General features: G+C 42.6%; 1 protein-coding gene and 1 long non-coding RNA gene across 6 annotated transcripts; one reads left to right on the forward strand and one right to left on the reverse strand.

Moving 5' to 3' along the window:
• Positions 1-699: 699 nt before the first annotated feature.
• Positions 700-5,235, reverse strand: LOC126998522 (uncharacterized). Of its 5 annotated transcripts, none has more exons than XM_050860271.1 (3): positions 5,077-5,235; positions 1,339-4,115; positions 700-1,089 (listed from the first exon to the last, which is right to left on the reverse strand). In XM_050860271.1, exons 2-3 carry the CDS (start codon positions 4,059-4,061, stop codon positions 990-992), a joined length of 2,823 nt encoding a protein of 940 aa, XP_050716228.1. In that variant the 5' UTR covers positions 4,062-4,115; positions 5,077-5,235; the 3' UTR covers positions 700-989. The 5 variants fall into 5 exon arrangements, 3 of the variants coding, with proteins under 3 accessions (XP_050716228.1, XP_050716226.1, XP_050716227.1); XM_050860269.1 differs by having other exon boundaries at positions 700-1,030; positions 5,077-5,234; XR_007752912.1 differs by having other exon boundaries at positions 894-1,030; positions 1,276-4,115.
• Positions 5,236-7,432: 2,197 nt separating this feature from the next.
• Positions 7,433-10,883, forward strand: LOC126998523 (uncharacterized). Its single transcript, XR_007752914.1, has 3 exons — positions 7,433-8,787; positions 9,229-9,308; positions 10,780-10,883. It is a non-coding gene; the product is annotated as an uncharacterized LOC126998523 (long non-coding RNA).
• Positions 10,884-18,794: the final 7,911 nt, after the last annotated feature.

The raw sequence follows: 18,794 nt of genomic DNA on the forward strand, positions 1-18,794 counted from the left end.
ATCCATCAGTCCCATCACCAACCCTTCCCCTATTCACCAGTCCTGTCACCAACCCTTTCCCTATCCACCAGTCCCATCACCAACCCTTCCCCTATTCACCAGTCCTGTCACCAACCCTTTTCCTATCCACCAGTCCCATCACCAACCCTTCCTCTATGCAGCCCCATCAACAACCCTTCTCCTATCCACCAGTCCCATCAACAGCTCGAACAACCACTATGTTTTTTATGGTGGTCTGTTTAAAAGACATACTTACAGACAGTGTGAGCAAGGACATAATTATCTTTTATTGTGTCAAATTTTATATTAATGTAAGTGATCAGATTCGTGGCTATAATTGCTTTTGTTTTCTGCGATAAGAGCATGGCATTGTAGTAACAGATAACAGCCAGTCAGCCTGACGTGTCTGGTTGTGCCTTGTTATGTCCAGAGGAGATAAGATATTGTCATTATCAAGAGATGGACTCGATGTTTCTTTTCCCACAATCACGCCACCGCTGTTCACTGATTAGCTCGAGGCGTGGCTTGCCTCGAATGGGGAAATAACTTCCATCTCAGCATGTCACTGTTAGGGACTAAACCGATCATGAAGATGTAGTGATGACTTAGTCTGCATTTATTTAAACATGGAAGTCATGTTTTTAGTACTTTGATTTTAAATATGGAATATGATAGAAAGGAGAATGAAATTTCATTACAGATTTTTCTAAACATTATTCTCAAAAAGTATTACAAAGTTTGTTGAGACGCTGCCATTTATTTAGCATCGTGCACTGTTTCACCAAATGCAGGATAGTCTTTTTTGCTAGCCGGGACACCAGCAAATCATGTCAGGTGGCGCCATCAAGGCTCGCACGGTGTCCCTGGCACCAGCTCACGGCGGCCTCTTCATGGCCAGGGCGCCGCCGCTCAGGTCACAGACTCAATGTCCACCTTGTGGCGCACGTGGCCCTGCAGCTCCCGCACCACCCACTCCAGCGCGTCGTAGTTCATCCGGCACTCCGCCAGCCGCAGCCTCCAGCACCCAGACCTGGCAGGGAGAAGGTGGTCACGGCCGGCACAGTCGCTCTGCCTCCCCTACCCGACATCCTTTGACAAAATATGCACATGGACATCATGGACATTGCTGATGAGTCTGGGAGCATTCATGCGCTGAGTGATACACAAACATTTTTTTTTTTTAAAGCCCATCTCCCCTTCTCTCACACTGTTCATAATAGATATAAATGAAGAGAGAGAGACTATTTCATATGGCTAACCTAGTAAGTATTTTACCTGTATTTCGGTAGGTCTGATAAATAGTACAAGAGACTCGCCCGGACCAGGCCCTCAGCTCACCTGCCGCTCACGGTCCTTACGACGTTGACCAGCCACTCCCGCCGCGCGTCCGTCATGCCCACGAGGTGGATCTCCAGTGTCCCGTTGTGCTTCAGCTCAGACAGCTCCTCCGGCAGGCAGTCAGGCGGCAAGGTCAGCGTCACGATCAGGCTTTTCACGCTTCTGTGGATCTTCTTCAGGCTGTTGCTGAGTGCTCTCAAAGCTCCCGAGGTTGAAATTCTCACTCGAATCGTTTTAAGATTTGTGAAGCCCGTCAATAGGTCCTCCACTTCAGCCTGTTTCCCTATGCCTCCTGCAAAGCTAGTCAAGTTGCCCCAGTGGTACAAGGCCTTTATAAAGTCACCAGAGGTATTATCGTGACCGCAAGATGTATGGCGCCAAAGGTAAAGTTCAACCTTAATGAGTTTCCTTTGCCGTTTCCTGATGTGCTGGCCGGCACCTTCCAAAGAATCGAGGAAGCCCGGAATATCATGTGGCTCCATGATGCTTGATATATCAATGGTCAGGCCTCTGATCCTGGCGGGCGTCAGACTCAGCAGCTGCAGCGCCGATGTGACGTTATTTTGGTTCAGCTGCCAGACTTTGTGTGGCAGTTTTTGCTCTCCAATAATTGTACCGATTTGTGGGTGATTTTGACTTTCGGAAAACATACTCCACCAAAAGTTGAAATTCGTCGGCTCGACACGCACTTTCTTCATAATGTTAAATATATCATTTACCGCCGACACTGTCAAGATGTTCATGGCAGCCAGACGGCCGGTCAGGAAGGTAAGGAGCTCCTCCAGCTTGGGACATTCGTCCACTTGGCCTCCAATACTCGCCACGGTCATTCTGTTTTTCTGTATGCAGTCCGCAAGGTAGGTGGCGGCCAGATACCTCGCGTGAATCGGGTGCTGAAAGGCCACCTTCAGCTTCCACACCTCTAGGTCTTCGTCCAGATGACACAAGTGGAAACCAGAAAGAAGCTCCACAGCTTTTATCCCTTTCCCTTTACACTCTGCCTCGAGCCTTTCACAGATCTCCTCTGAGGCCACAGCACTCCCCTGCCTGAGCATGGCCCACGCCTGCTCACCAAGGCAGATCAGAAGTCTGTCTAGAATGACCGGCAAGTCACTAACACCAATGAAATCTTTGCTTAAACGTTCTGCCAATTTAACCTGGAGCATGTAATATATCTCCTGATAGAGACCCGTCGTTGCCGTCAGTGTTTCCAAGCCATGGGTCCACAGGAACACCAGCAGGGCACACGCGAGGGGCATGTTCATGTACTGGTGCAAGATTTCACTCTGTCCACGACTGTACATCAAATACTCTTTCCACTCTTGGTCGAATGTGATCTCATCTGTATTGAAAAATCTAAATATCTTCCCCGAAAACTCCTCTCGCTTCTGATCATCGAAGCCACGGATCTGGAGGGAGACGAGTTCTTTGTTGTGACGCCGGGCGAGACACACCACGTCCCTGTACAGCTCCGGCCGCGTGGTCAGGAGGATTCGTTTGTCAGGGAACTTGGCGAAAATCTCCTCTACAAGATCAGAGGAAACCCGGCTAGTCTCGTCGTAGCCATCAATGAGGAAGAGGACGTTAAGCTCCTTCAAGGTTGAGATAATGTGGTCTGCGTCCAGTCCTGCACACGTTAGAGGCAGCAGCTGGTCCAGCAGAAACTCTTTCAGGCGACTCGACCGAATGCGGCGAACATCTATGAGTAGCACTAGAGCGGTTCTTGCGAGGCAGTCCATTCCTGTCCCGCCCTTCAGCCACCGGTAGATGAGATACCGACACACTGCCGTCTTGCCGGACCCAGCCAAGCCGTGCAGAAGCAACGCAGCAGGGGCACCACCCTGTTCTTTCTGCTTCGCCTCTGCTCGGGACAGTAGGTTTTTCAAAGGAACCGTTTCTTCGCCAATCTTTATGTCTGGTTCAGTAAAAATGTTTGCCAGATGGAAGTATGAGGGATCAGATTTTATCAGCTCATTGTGTCTTTCTCTCTCTTCCCAGGCAAATGGATTGAGGTTCCACAGGGCCTGGTACTGTTCTTCTAACTCTTGATAGCCTTTCACTGCCATCCTCAGAGTTCGATACTTTTCAATATCATCCTCGCTCAGCACACACTCCTCGTTAACGTGCTCCTCGCTGGCCAGAATGTTGTCTATCTCATGCTCTGTCACATGCAGCCTATCATAAAACTCCTCGTGGAAAGCTTGACTGATCCCTTTGTACACAGCCTCCAGAGCCAGGCGGAACGAGCGAAGCAGAGGGGCGGCGTCCACCCAGCCCTCGGCATGCCCCAGCACCACCTCCGTCACCAGCTCGCACAGTTTTCTAATGCCTGCCCTACATTTCTCACTCAGCCTCAAGTATAATCCTACGCACACTTTTGTCAGCACTTCGTATCCAAAGCACACATCGAAGTCGTTTTCCATAATGTTGCAGTGCAAGAGGGGGCGGTGCACGGGGCTCAGGATAGGTAAGGAGTCATTTCGCTTACACCGCTCAGCCACCGGCATGGTCCCAAAGGAAGTGTTCATCCGTTCATCGGAGTAAAGTTCTCTCACCACCTCGCGTATGGCCCTCCGACAGACCACCCTCACACACTTGTGCAAAGTGCTTGGGTCATGGTGGGTGGAGGCGAGGGCGATGGCGGAGGGTGGAGGCTGGATGGTGGAGGATGTCCGCGTTCTCAAGAGATGCAGATCCCTTCCCCTTCTGTTTGCAGCCTCCATTGCGCTGCTGGTAATGTAATGCTGCTTGCTCACCCGTCCGCCCGTGGTCTCACTCTGGAAAGACAGAAGATAGTCTGAGGAGATAATAATAAAAATAATTCAAGATAAGATTTCCATCAATCTTTCTCCCGTGTGTGTGTGTGTGTGTGTGTGTGTGTGTGTGTGTGTGTGTGTGTGTGTATCCTATACACCCTGCTGTCAGACCCTTCCCGGTAATGGAAGTCTGATCCAGAGAAACAAATTTCCTTCCTTCATTACACTGCAGGTTCTGGGGCCTCAAGGAACGTCTTGTCTCGCTGCTTCTCTTCGCCAGATTGCGCGTAGTACTTTACGGTTTTCCTATATGTGTTATCTCAGTAGCTCATCAGTGAGTGACCTTTATCTGACGAGGAAGTTCAGTGCATTTACTCGGTCCGAATTCAAGAAATTCTCCTTTTCTTTCCTTCAACCCTAGAACCATCTCCGTATGCTGTCCTACATTCCGGTATCTCTTTTCTGTATTAAGGCGCCCCGTGCAGTCAGCTCTTTGTATTTGTTCACTGATAGCTTTATTTTCGTCTACAGTCGCATGTAAGTAAATATATAGACTAAGTTGATGTTTTGATAGAGCAATATATAGTCCCTGAAGAACATATGGATTTTTTTTTCGTAATCTTAACTGTCTGTGTTTAATAATGAAAATATGGTAGTTGTGCAAGACCACCGTTGAACATTTCCTAATCCTTTTTTTGTATTTTCAGTATTTTTGTGAATAATCATATGTTGCGGTACGAGATGTGGTTTCACGATAAAATATGTCCAAACTAACTGCTTCATATTATTTGCTACGACAACACAATTAACAATAAGAGCACTTCTCCATCCTCTCCAGTCCATTCTCTCGACATAGCCTAGAAACTTCCATATAAATCTACGTATCTCCCATCTCGCTCATACTCGCATGGATCTCGCTCGTATACTTACAAACCCTCGAAATGTTCTTAATGTGGCTCCAATATGAGGTAAAAATACTTACCTTTTCTTTATGCAGGCTCAGAAAGTAAGGTCAAGCCCCGTCGCTGGGTGGCCCGTCGTTGCTTGCTGGCCGTGACTGTCATGCAGACCAGCGCGCCAGCCGCCGGCCCTCCGCTGCTGCTGCCGACGATAAGATAGACGTTGCTCTCAATGGCTCCAAGCTGATAGGACAACTACGGCAGATTAAAACAACACGAGTGGAAAAGTCCTCCCCCACTATCGCATCATACAACATTTTTTTTAACCTCTAGTGTGTTGCGTTTTATCTATTTGGTATATACATAGACTAGAAATGAAGTCGTATGTATTTATTGTAGGGGTGAAGCTCGGTGTAGCATGTTGAAATTGAAGGAAATGCCCCAAGCCGTGCTGTGTTGCGGCTCCCAAATCTGAACTTTCCCATACACTCTCCTCGATGCCCTTATGGTGCACGCTCTAAAGTCTGTCTACTGCTTCCCTCCTCGCCTAACCCTAGCCCATTTATTTTTTATATTGTTTTATAGTTCATTCTCTTATTTAAGTTTTATATCGCAGAGATTAATATTCAACCGCAAATGACGATAAAGCTGACTGGTGCATCAGGCGTAGACACATTATAGGCCTCTCGTCCCTTACCAGATTTCTCCAATGACTTTCAGGTACAGTGTTAGCCCTAACGTTGTAGCCTATATTTATCAATTTAAATATGCTAACGTACCAGACTGAATCTTTAAAATTTACGTGTGTTCATCCACTTAGTTCAGCGTACTTTGGACAGTATTAACCAATTCAAGACTACTTACAAATTATATCAAATTTCATCTTAGAGCAAAAGCTATTATGAGGGGTCAATCTCCTTAATTAACGATCCCACTTAATTAACAGACGCCCATGCACGCTCTCGTCTGCCGTAAGTTTTTCTCTTGTATTACATGTCAAAGAAAGTTGGGTGCTCTAAGCGAATATAACTTGTTAGCTAAATTATCCCTCGAAGGCATATTTTAAATGACAAAAAATATATTATATTTTCAGTTTTGATCAAAAATGAATTAGTTTTCTGTGTAGACTTTGAAACGGACGAGATATTAAGCACATGATTAAATTGATAAAAATGTAACATATTTCCTTTCATCGTTAATAAAAGAAGACATGAGATCAATATACCAGCAAAGAAAGTCTCGTGGTTATAACAAAGGAATGCTCGCAAACAACATATTTTTACTGCGCTCTTTCAAGATCCAACAAATTTAACACACTAAAGCACCAGAACGGAAAGAAAGATAATAAGCTTGATGTACCGAATTATTCATAATATTCCTGGGATTAGAAATAGTTGTAGCTCATATTTAGTATAACCCATCTATTCACTCACAAAATGGGAGCTATATACAGAGGAAAAGCATACCACTGTACAATTATCTAGGACTTAAATGGGTATTACATTACATTCCACGCCTCAGCATAGCGATCTGTCTATTTTATACATTAAGAACTACCCACTACAGCCGATGACATGGTGCATATACTTCCCTAGTGATTTCAATACACTACCATGGTCAGCGTAGGCATTTAAGCTAGAATAACATTGGTCATTGATATGATAAAGAGAATAAGACCCATGGATGCGTCACTGGTCGTGGTTCACCCAGAGAAATGACAGCACTGCTAACTAACTATATGGGGAGCATACGCCCGGGCACATCGCTACACTCACTCACCGCCTATACCCCTGACGGTCCCTCCGAGCCAGCCCCCACGCAACGACTTCATCCATCCCAAGCCCCTCCCGGCAGAATCGATCAACTTGCCTCACCCATGAGTTACGTGGGCGTCCCCTTGGTCTCCTCCACACAGGGTTGTCTGGTACAGGAACAACCCTATGAGCTCTTGGTACCAACGGCATCGACACGCCTCTCAAGTCATTAGTGGGCCCGTACATGTCTCAGCCGGGGACCACAAATTACTTAAAGATTCGAATATTTGTCGGCCTGCAACCTGCGTAGCGGCAATACTGGGAACATAATATTGACTGAACTGCACAGCCTACAGTTTGGATCAGCTTACAAGGGAATAGCCTACATTAGACCTCTCGCCAAGGGAGCCTGTACACCAAAAACTACTCTAGGGTTTTCATTCCTGCTGGCATTCAGAAGCAGTCTAGCACATCTCGCGCCCTGTCTCGGATAAACAGTTTTATTAACCTGCGCAGTCGGGTTACAGGGCATTTGGAGGGCACACGAGGGGCACACCATCCGCCACAAGGACACAGTGGTCGTCCCTCACCGCGTCACGGGGCGTCACGGGTTAGTAGCCCCGAGCGGCGGAGGCAAACACACACTGACGTGTCGCTGCCAACATGGCTAGTTGGGGAGGTGAGGCAATTTTCCATGTTAATAATCATGTAACTCTGGAGGGCAGGATAATTTCTCAGCTTTCAACCGTTGAATAAGATAATGAAGTTTAAAAGATGCTGCTGTGCGATTCCCCAAGACAGCTGTGAGGTGTCTTCAGGGTGAGGAAAATTTGCACGCGAAAATTTTGCGAGGCAAGACCCAAAGCGAGCACCAGGAAATGTTAATTGCGTCGTGTGTCGAGAATATGTGGAGCAATCAACCAAAAACGAGTGCAACACTTAAAATAATACTAGAATTTGAAAGGTGAATTACTAATAACATTAAAACAGGAAGAAATATTCAACTAAAAAGCCACAATATTGTCAGATGCACATCACCAGTAGACCTTATCCCATATTAGACGAATCCTGACTTACCCTGGATCATAAGTTAATACAACCACATATCATTACAGCATTATATCAGTCACTGACCAATGTGTAAAATTATGCAAAAGTCCTGTACTGAGAGTTTTCACCAATTATCGGACAAAAATTCAGAGGACAAATTCAATGAACATAAACTCACCAATTAAATGCAAAGGAGGACAAAAACTCACCAAAATAAAACAAAAGTAAACTAACCTAATTTAATTCGATGAGCTTTTGCTCCCCTTTCCATTTAATCGGTGAGTGAATGCGGTGAGGTTCTGCCGTATGAGTTTTTGTTTGCACCCCATTTTCACCACCACACAGTATATCTAATGTTAAACTGTAAATATTGAAAGTCCAAAGTATGATTCAAGTGTTCTGAATTTAAATTAAATGCAAGAATACTACAAGTATAAAGATAAATATATTTTTATATTTTAGATAACATGTATTGCAAGTAGAATCCATCAGTTAACACTTCCTAATGGGTAAATATCTATCCCAGAAAGTGAAGGTTTTGGTTTATCCTCATAATTAGGATATGACACGGAGACTTCCCTAAAGACGAACATTTGTGCTGCGAGCTTTCGATGATACAAACAATTTGCAGTGGTTGAAATTTGGGGCGTAAGGCTTAGTTTGTGGTCCATCGCATGTAGGTTGCAGTGTTATGCAGGATGCGCCGAGATATAAGCAATAGTGTGTTACTCTAGCAGCATCTCTTGTATGTGTCCTTGTGCTCTTCACAAATTAATTTGTGATTATTGCACCCCAATATGTCTGGTGTTAAGCACAAAAGCAGTGGTGATGCAAGTGGTAGTGTTAAGAAGTGCCAGGCCATCACAATGGAAACAAAAATGGACATAATAAAGAAAGTAGAGTGAGATGAAAAGTGGTGAGTGTCATCGATTAGTTTCGCTTCGCCACTTAAAGTCAGCCTATGTACACCAGCTTTGACAATTTTTCAAGGTAAGATTATTGATCTTATTCAAGTTATTATAATACTTCATTTATTCCACATGTTTGCCAGTGCACAGTATGTATTTTTCCTGTTTTCGCATATATATTTACACTGTGTACACTTACATGTTACTCGATGTTGACACATAAATATGCTACATTACTACTTTACTTATGAACAAAAGGACTTACGGAGAACCGCTCAGAACTGAACGTGTTTGTAAGTAGGGTAGACTGTGCTGTAAAGGTCATCAGTATCCCTTATAGAGGAGAGTGTGGTGGAAGGTGAGTTCAATCAAACAAAGATGTTTTGTATTGTTTGATCTGGTGAGGTCATTATTCTCATTAAACATATGTACCTCAAGTACACCATTAGTGAGCAGTGAAGTTGAGCATGTTTACTTTTATTGTATTTCAGTAGTTTATAATTGATGTTGTCATGGTTTTCAGGTGCGGAAGAGCAGGAGCTTGACTCTCGTAATCAACAGCGAGCCTATGCACTTGCAGGCAAAGTTTCAGCTCTTCGAGGAGTAAGTTCATGAAAAATTTTGTAATATGTAGATTATTGTTTCTTGAGATTATGTAACTGCTGAAATTATTAGACTATTTAATATGTGCTCTGGTATAGGGGTTAGCATGCCTAGCTTATGAATCTGTTGGCCAAGATTTGATCCCAGCCAAGACAGTAAAGTAAACTTAACAAGGTAAATATCATTATAAGATAAAGGACAGAAGTGGTAATTGCACAATTACTGCCCAGGAAAACCACAAAGCAAGCTGCTTGAAGGTAAAATTAAACCAAGGGCTGAGTTGTTTAGCAAGTTGTTAATAGTATCAGTTCACTTTTCAGTGGCAATAAAGCACTGGGGTTACTTGGGCAGCAAGCTCCCAATAACTCCAGATTTGGGGTTTACATATTGAAAATACATATGTGTACTTCTAAGCCCTCATTAGAAATGGAAATTTTGGGGTCATATGATACACTGCTTGCCTTGCACACCAGTCAGTACAGTATGTTGTTATGTGAGACATGTCATTAGAAATTCTCTACCAAGACATCCTATTGATTCAAAAGCAAAAGAGGCCTCTTGTCATTGTCAGTGCCCACAGTACTTTTGTTTCTCCATGTGTTCCATTACTTTATCTCTTTACTAAGTAGCTGTCTGATTGGAGGCTAATATTCCCACAAAACAAATTGGCCATCATATTCATTGTTCTTATGTAGGTACTGTGGCCAGCATTTCCTTACCAGATATACGAGGTAAACTGCATCTTAAACATGACAGAAATAAGTAAGCTTCCTGAACTGTGTCACTAAATTACTTATTTCTTTTGATTATTATTATTATTTTTATTTATTTATTTATTTTTTTTACGTCGCAGCCTATTGCGCTGTTAGGCTTTTTCACTGGTGGGGGCCTGATGGTCGGCCCAGCCTGTTGTGGCGCAGGCAAGTGTTTATAGTGGCGCCATCTTGTTTTGGCTCATACTGCCCCCCGGAGCTCATCTTTGAGCCTCTCTTTGGAGAGGTAATCTTGAGTCCAGGTTGATAGGTGGTCTTCAGGGCAGCATGTGGATAGCCTTAGGCCACTCGGCGGTGACTGAAAAATCCCAGTTGTGTGGCGGCCAGGATTTGAACCCGCGTCATTCCTGGATCTCCCAGACGCGGCGCCAGCACGCTAACCACTCAGCCACCGCCTCCCACATTCTTTCCTTGATTATCATATACACAACAATGTATATGAGATGATTACAAATTAAGGTCACTTACTACATTTTGTTCTCATATTCTAACTATTGCATTTATAGTTGTTGTGCTATGTTTCTTATGCTCTTATTAACATTGTTGATTAAGGTCATTACATTTTGTTTTCATATTCTAACTATTACATATATCAGCTATTGTGCTATGTTTCTTATATTCTTATTAACATTGTTGATTGAGTATGACTATCATGTTTAAGAATCTGGTATAATATTTTCCATTCATATTTCCATCAGCTCGCTCTTGACATTGAGAATGAAGCTTATGAACACAACAGACTTCTTGATGGGATCGGCAATGACTTCTCCAGTAGTGACGGGCTGCTGTCAGGCAGCATCAATAGGGTCAAGAATCTCCTTTCATCTGGTCGCCAAAACCGCAAGGTTATGTGTTACACAGCTGGTTTTGTTGTGTTGTTTCTTATTCTATTTTGGTACCTTATTTCAAAAGCATTATCTAGTACATAGTTTTAAGTATAGACTAACTGTGTTGTGAAATGTGAAATGTATCTTTGTGATCTGCATTTGACTATTAAAATCAAAGCAGAGATTTTATGACATTCATTTTTCCAGTAAGTTACTAGTTAAACAGTTCAAATGCAGGTTGGCTTTTCAATAAATATCTGGAATGAATATTTCTTCCACTGAAAGTTTTAACCAGTGCGCTTTTGTATGGCCATTTCTGTCCAAACGTGTTTAATGTCACTGGGTCAGTACGGCCAGTATTGTCCAACGTGCATGACCCCAAATTTGAGTAAATTGGAGACCATGGTGACATATGGCAATCGGATGGTCACTCCATGACCAGTAGACAGCAGGGGCATCAGGCCTGGATGCCAGCTGTCAAAAATGGGCATTTAGTAACCAAAAATACCCATATGATTTTTGAGTGCCCCAAAAATACTAGCAGTTGCATGGGTATGACAAGAACATGTTAATGCTCACCCCATGCTATTTTGCTACCCTCATATTCATTCCATATTTAGCTGTTTCTCAACGACTCTTGGTCAAGTTAGCCAAAGTGGGCGGGTTAATAAAAGTGTCCTGTTTGAAGTGCACAAAAAATAACATCAGTTCACTGCACTTCAGGATGAAAACTTAATGAAAGGCATTAACATGTTCATAGCATTGTCATATTTAAAGATTTATACTATCCATAAGTGTAGGTATTTGCTCTTAATGATGGTGCTTATGTCAAAAGTAGGAAAGGATTATTTTCTTACCCATGAGTACTCATTCATTGTACCTACTCTTAAATTTTGCTCAACTGAAAAGTTTTATGTAACTTATGATTTTCAGTTATTCAAATTTTACACAAACTTTATTGGTATACAAACGTATTGTGTTTTATGGTAGCACTTGGTGTGGTCCAGAATCACACAACATTTATATTGATGTGGGATTTCAGCATGAAAGTTTTCACCTAAGGAGAAGCACATACAAAAATCCTGTATTATAGAAAGTTATTAAATTTATATCCAAGGAGACTAGAGCTCCGCTGGTGTGCCACAATCTCCTTCATTTTGATTTTGATTACCTATCTTATAGTAATGAAAAAGTAGTGTAATGAATCTTTGTATAATGTATGCTCCTTTTCAATGTGATTTTCAATGTCTTCCACTCCATTATTTAATGTCTTCTTTTCTTTATGAACTAATACATTTTTTCTTACTCAGTACAGTTGAGGAACTGAGATATCTTTCAAAGACAAGCTTATTGGAGATTGTTTGTACACCATTATTATCTGACTGCCAGTTGTATTTCTCAACTGTTGCCACACCTATATGGTTGAGAGGATGAAGATTGATGAAATTAAAGTTAAAGAAAAAAATGGATGGGTAGGTAGTGACTTGACTGAAAAGTGCTGGCCAAGTCTTCATGGACTGAGTGATTTTGTTCTGACTGATGTTGTCATTGTTATCTGTCCTTTCAGGGGGGTCATTCACAAGTCATTCCTTTGGAGCACATACTTGTTTTTGTTTGTCTGTCAATAATGACATATATCCCTCATCTCGATGTATGTAATTGATTGATTGAAGGAAAGAAGTTTGTAGTGGTCAGTTATGAAATTATTTGTTATAATGAAAATCATGAAAAAATATCTTCCAGCATTATTCTAATTTCAGTATATTCATAATAGAGAAAATTTAAATTAATCTCTTGCATTACCTTTGTTAAACTCATTGACATCATAGAGTAAGAGGCAGTGGGTTTTGATGACTTGCACACACATAGTGAGTGCATTGTATATAATGAAAAGAACCTTGTTCTTTTTTATAAGAAAATAAATCATTGCTTACTATATCCCGCACAGTTGTTTAAAGGAAATGTATTTGATTCACAGTTAAACTGTGTAAATTTATTATAGAGGTGCAGCATGTAGTATTAGAAGTATTTTTGTATTTATCTATGTAGTAATAGGAGGAGAGTAACAATAAGTAATATAAATTTACTCAGATTTTTTAAATTCTAGTGTATCCTCATGACATGTGACAAAATACATCATGATATTCATTTGATTATTTTTGTAATTTTATTTATTGAAGCCTATAATTACCCATAAGCAACTTAATGACCTGCTCAAGTTCTTACTCTCTGCTTGATTTCTTGTGGTAACATTAAAAAAATCTTCCCTGCAGTTTTCTAAAAGAAGGGGATTAGACTATGTTTAACTATATATCACTGCTAAGTATTTATTGTGGTAAACAAAACATTTTTCAACTAACATGGTTAATTTATTATCTTATCAAGTTATAGTCCTAAGTCCACCACTTGCATTACACTGATGCTCATATGTACTCACAATGTACAAACAATCCACGTATTCACAACACACACAGCCAGAAATAGCAAACGTATCATACCACCACTGACGCATACAATCACAGTAGGTATATACATACATACTTGTAGTCAGGAGATACATTTCTGATTGTATAATACCTGTGCATGCATGTTTGGTTGAATGAATGTTCATGATGAACTTTTGGAATATACCTACACCAAATATCCAGAATTTCGGCTTTTCCGGCCCCTGTGAATCCCCACGCTTGGCAGTTACAGGGGATTTAACTGTATTATGTTAATCAGTACATTATATCATTATTCCTTGCTCTATTTCTGCTTCTTGCCTGCTTAGCCCATTATTGGCTTCTCCACCTCAAATGATACACAGAAATGGTTACCTCCTAATATTCACCTCCTTGAGTGGCCCTTGTTGATCTCCAGCCAACCACACAGATGGAAACTGTTGAGAAATATTGACAATGCAGCCATTGAAAGCATAAATGAGAGAAAATGCTTTGGTACCAAGATGACATTGGTGTAATGAATATAAACATCTCAAGACATGTCAGAGAACCTGCAAGTGATACTCCCCTGCATTCCATTGATCCATTAGCCATGTAACATTGTGCAACGTTACACAATGGAGCTAACGAGTTGCGTCAAGATTGCGGCCTTAGCCAAACAGCCCTAGTTGTTGTGCAGAGGTGTTGTTCAGGTGGGGCAACAGTGTTAATGAACAAGGGAGTCATTGTACTTATCTAAGTGTTGTCAGTCATTTCTGTTGTATCTTTTTACCTTCTACGAATGTTCCGTTCAAATGTGATTGCTGTTTCTGGTAAGTGATCACCAGTAAGAGCTGCCGAGGGAATATTGTGAGGGACCTGTTGTTGTTAGTAGCCATTTTTGTTGCACTCAGTTGATTCACCGTTCAGTTTGGCTAACCCCCCCACCTGCATGGAGTTGCATGGCCAACAAGTCAACCAAATGTGCCCCTGATGTCTGTGTGACAGAGTAGAATGAAATATTCCAGTGCCATGACTGGCTGCCACTTCAGCCAGTCTATATTGAGGAAAAAGTGTAGTGATGGCCCATTGTAATTCTTATTTGCAATGAACTATAGGTTAACAGGAAAGGTTAAACATATGGTTGGGTGGGGAGGCATATCCCAAAATTTATTGTTGTAAAAATAGTTTATTAATTTCAGTAAGGAAAAACTTAGTCTAATATTCTCACATCCTTAAGTGTAGCACAAGTACCATTCATGTCCACTTAGAGCTGGGCTTTTTTCTTCTCTTCCCATAGAGATGCCTTGTCCCGGGTGTTCCCTACACGAAGCTTCTGTAAAGCAACAACAAAAGTGAACAGTGATTCCAGTAAGGAAAACACTTATCATATAATATTTCTTGATAATTATTATCAGTACATTGATAATTAGGAAACTTATTTTCAAGGGAAAACTATATGTACTATCCACTAAGTAAGCATGTGAAATGAAGTAGCCACTAAGTTTTAATCCACATAATCAAATGTCACTGAAATTTGGAAAGGAAAGTCTCAGTTTTCAGTTTTCAGACAGCGTAAAAGCTCAAAAGGATGGAAACTTGTTTCCTTGCTTTTAGTTCACTCCTGGAATATGTTGGTTTTTATTCTGTGGTCACTTAAGACCATCCTTAAGTTGTATACCAATACTACATGATGCCAGTGACAAAATCTGTCCTTCCTCTTTCCCAGAGAAAATCTGAAACCTATTTGTGTATTTTTTCATTTGTTCATATGTGCAAGACCCATGATGCTGCTGACAAATCTGTCGGATATGTAAATCTGTTTTAAACTGTGGTGGCTGAGTTCCCTTTTTCCATGCTTGCATTGACCATATTACCATCCCTCCCCTCATCCAGTGTAAAACTTTACTGAAATTGCAATTGAAGCAAGGGTGGTGCACAGCATGTAAGGCTTTATGTACATGCTGTTCATCGATCGCTTACGATGTAAGTGATAACTTTTGGAAAAGTGCAATAACGCAATAAAAAAATCCTGCCCTGACCTTTAGTCAGATGGCCTGGGTTTGATCCCCAGCACTCAGTGGTGTTCATTATAGGGTAAGTAATCACCTTTGCAGTCAATAAAAATGGCACAGTATAAAACCAAGACCTTGCATTCATCACTTCAGTGTACTGACACCCAGCAGTTAGATTGAGAAATGGTACAGCTTAGCTCCATTTTCTCCAACTGACTGTTGTGCTGACATGTCACATCCTGCTGCAAAACACACTTAAATGTCAGTTGTCACTCCACTTATAAACATTATCCATTCTAAAATTTTGATGGACAGTTACAGTTGCTTACAGGTAAATTTGATACACAGTGTTAACCTCCAGGGTACATAACTGGTAGATTCATTCTCTGAAAGATTTCAGTTTGGCCTGCATAGCCATATTGACATACTGTGCCCTTTATTAGTTATGTAAGTCAGAATTTCTTGACACCCCACTGCAAATAAAGATGACAGTAACTGACTGGATATTCTTGTACATAATTAATTTAGGATTGACACACACAGGTCAGTGTCTTCCATGACATCATACTACTTTAGGTTACCATTCAAGAAAAAGCAGTTTCTGAAAGAAACACCATTCCAATGGCTTCTGAATACACACAATGTTTTGGCCTCTTTTGTCAGCAACACTTGCACATGGTTTCAACGCTGAGGCATGGTGGAGAGCTATTTTTGGATGGGTCATTTGGCTGCAGTGCGCTCTGTGGGGGTGCTAGAACAACAGGCACTGGCATGTTGACAGGAGGACCACATGGCTATTGGGTTACTGGGTGTGCTGCGATCTCAGCTGCCAGCATGTTTACTCACTGAGGCATCACCTGTTTTGTTTTTTTGACACGTGAATGATTTGTATGTAACTTGTAAAGTAGTGCCGAGAGAAGTATTTTAGTTTTACCTTCAAAGTATGTTCCTTCATTATTTTTTTATTAATTGGGTATCACAGCACTTCTTAGTCGCTCTTCTGTCCGCCCTTTCGTAAAATTCTTTCCCCATTCATTCAAAACTTTTTTTTCCATATTTGAGTCTTCTCTCACCACAGTTAGAGGACTAATCTGGTTGCATGATTCTTTCATACAGTAAGTGTAGTAATGTTTGGTATGATTATATTAGGTACCCATTACTGTACATATGAAGCGTGTTCATACTCTGCTTTATTTGAATCATGATGTGAATATTTTCTTAATGTTAAATTATACTATTTTTTTAAGAAATGTGCTGTCTTAAGTTCTTAAGAAGCTTAAATTCTATGCGTGTAATTTGACTAACAGTTTTATTTTGCAACCCATTGGTGGCTCAGTTAATGTATTTTGCTTTATTTTCTAAGTTGTAATGTTTTTGCCATTCTTATGTCTCCTTCAAATTCATTCACCAGTCATGATCACTTTCTGTTTGTTTATTCATGGTCTGTTGATTACTAGGCCTTATGTTACCCTGTAAATGCTTTCTTAGTTATTTAGACCGGTATTGCCTTTCTGGTAACCTAGACTATCAGTAATTCTAGAGTGATTCTTGTACCCATATTCGATAGTAGTGATGACGTTAATATGCCTGTGAGATTGAAATAGAGCTGCTTTTGTGATGGACATTTACATAGCCATAGTAGCTTGAGGCTCACCACAGAGGGGTCCACCCTGAGGGACGCCAGGCGAGGTTTGTTGCACTCTTGCTGAATTTCGTTGGCATTTCTAGTTAGAGAGCGCACCATCCTCTGGAGCTCCTCTATTTCCTTCTGCAGACTTTGGTTGCTGGCCCTCCACTGGTCTCTGGCAGAGGGAAATGAAGCTGGTGCATTATTAAAAGATTATTTAGTGTGGTGGTTGTGTCAGGTCAAAATGTTGTTATTGTGTAGTGGATTTCAGCTTTTCTGAATTATGAAATTTATGATATGTTTCAATGGATAAACCACTGATGCAACATATAGCACTAACTAGGAATTTGAGCTCCACTGATTGTTTAGATTTTACAAGAAATTAGCTTTGTATGAGGAAAATCCACATTCATATCAGGAAAGAAAAACAGTGTCATTTCACCGAAGATTCAAATATATAACAAACACAACACCAAGCATAAAATATGGGTATCTTGAAATACTGTAATGCCCCTAGGAGAAAGATGTAGCCTAAATATTGTTGTGCTCCACTTGTCTACCCCTCACACAGGCAGACAGGTGCTCTCCCAATTACTTAAACTGGGCTCGCTATGGAAAACACAGTGCTCCCACGAGGCGGACAGCAGACACAAAGACACTCCGGCGGACACACTCGCACACACCCACAGAGCACACAGCGAGGCACAATTAAATACAGGGCGGACTTTCTTGGGGTTTACTAAGCAATAGAACGTTGTACAATCCTTATAAGTCCAAGGGGGAGGCAGTCAAGGCACAAATCACAGGCGATTAAGTCCTAAGGCACAGAGCACAGGCGAGCGCGTCCTTTGTCTTCTCTCCGTCTCCACTCTTCCTCGCCGCATGGCGTCCCTCTCCAGCCCGCCCCCTCAACGGGGCCGCAGGGAACCCTCATTACGTCACGTGGCGCCAATTACAATTTAAACTAAGCTAAGCCTTGGCGTAACACTACCCCCCCCTTAAGCGCAGGCGACCCGCCTCGCCAACTTAACAAAACAAATAAAACATAACTGGGGAACTAAACAAATCATTCTGTATCAAAATCTGTAAGCCATCCTGGCCTCCTCCTCTCACGTCTTGGTCGTCGCGGTGGAGGTGAGGGCGAGGGAGAGGCAGCGGGCTGGTCCAGGTCACCAGCAGAGCCGGCCTCCAGGTCGGCGTCTCCACCTGCCTCCTCCTCCACATCATCCGCGACCTCGACGTCCACCGGGTCAAGTTCTGCCCGGTCCTCCTCGTCACTACTGGGGTAGTCAGGGTCCTCCTCAGCGCCAGTACCCCAGGAGTAACGGCCCGGCCCATGGTAGCGCCAGAGCCGGTCAACGTGGACGACAGAGGAGCGTTTGCGGCCCCTCCTGATGCGGTAGGTGACAGCGGACAGGACTGCAATCACCGTGTAGGGCCCCTCCCAGGACTCTGCAGCTTCGGTGATAACCCTTTCTTCCGGCGAGGGTTATGCAGCCACACTCTGTCACCCACCGCATACTTCACGTCCCGCATGCGGCGATCGTAGTAGTCCTTCATCGCCTGGCCTGCCACTCTGAGCTTGCCGCGCACCTGGTGATGGACCTCGACCAGGTTCTCCTGCAGCGCGGCAGCGAAGCCAGAGGTGACAGTCGGCAGGCCCACGTCCGGCGGCCGCCCGTCGCCAGATCCACGGGGAGTCTGAGCTCGCGGCCAAACATAAGACGTGCGGGTGTATAGTCAGTGGCCTCGTGCACAGCGGACCGGTACGCCATCAGCATTGCGGGCAACTTGACGTCCCAGTCCTCCTGGTTTGCCCCG

The sequence above is a fragment of the Eriocheir sinensis genome, chromosome 14, assembly GCF_024679095.1.
Source record: "Eriocheir sinensis breed Jianghai 21 chromosome 14, ASM2467909v1, whole genome shotgun sequence".
Classification (NCBI taxonomy): Eukaryota; Metazoa; Arthropoda; class Malacostraca; order Decapoda; family Varunidae; genus Eriocheir; species Eriocheir sinensis.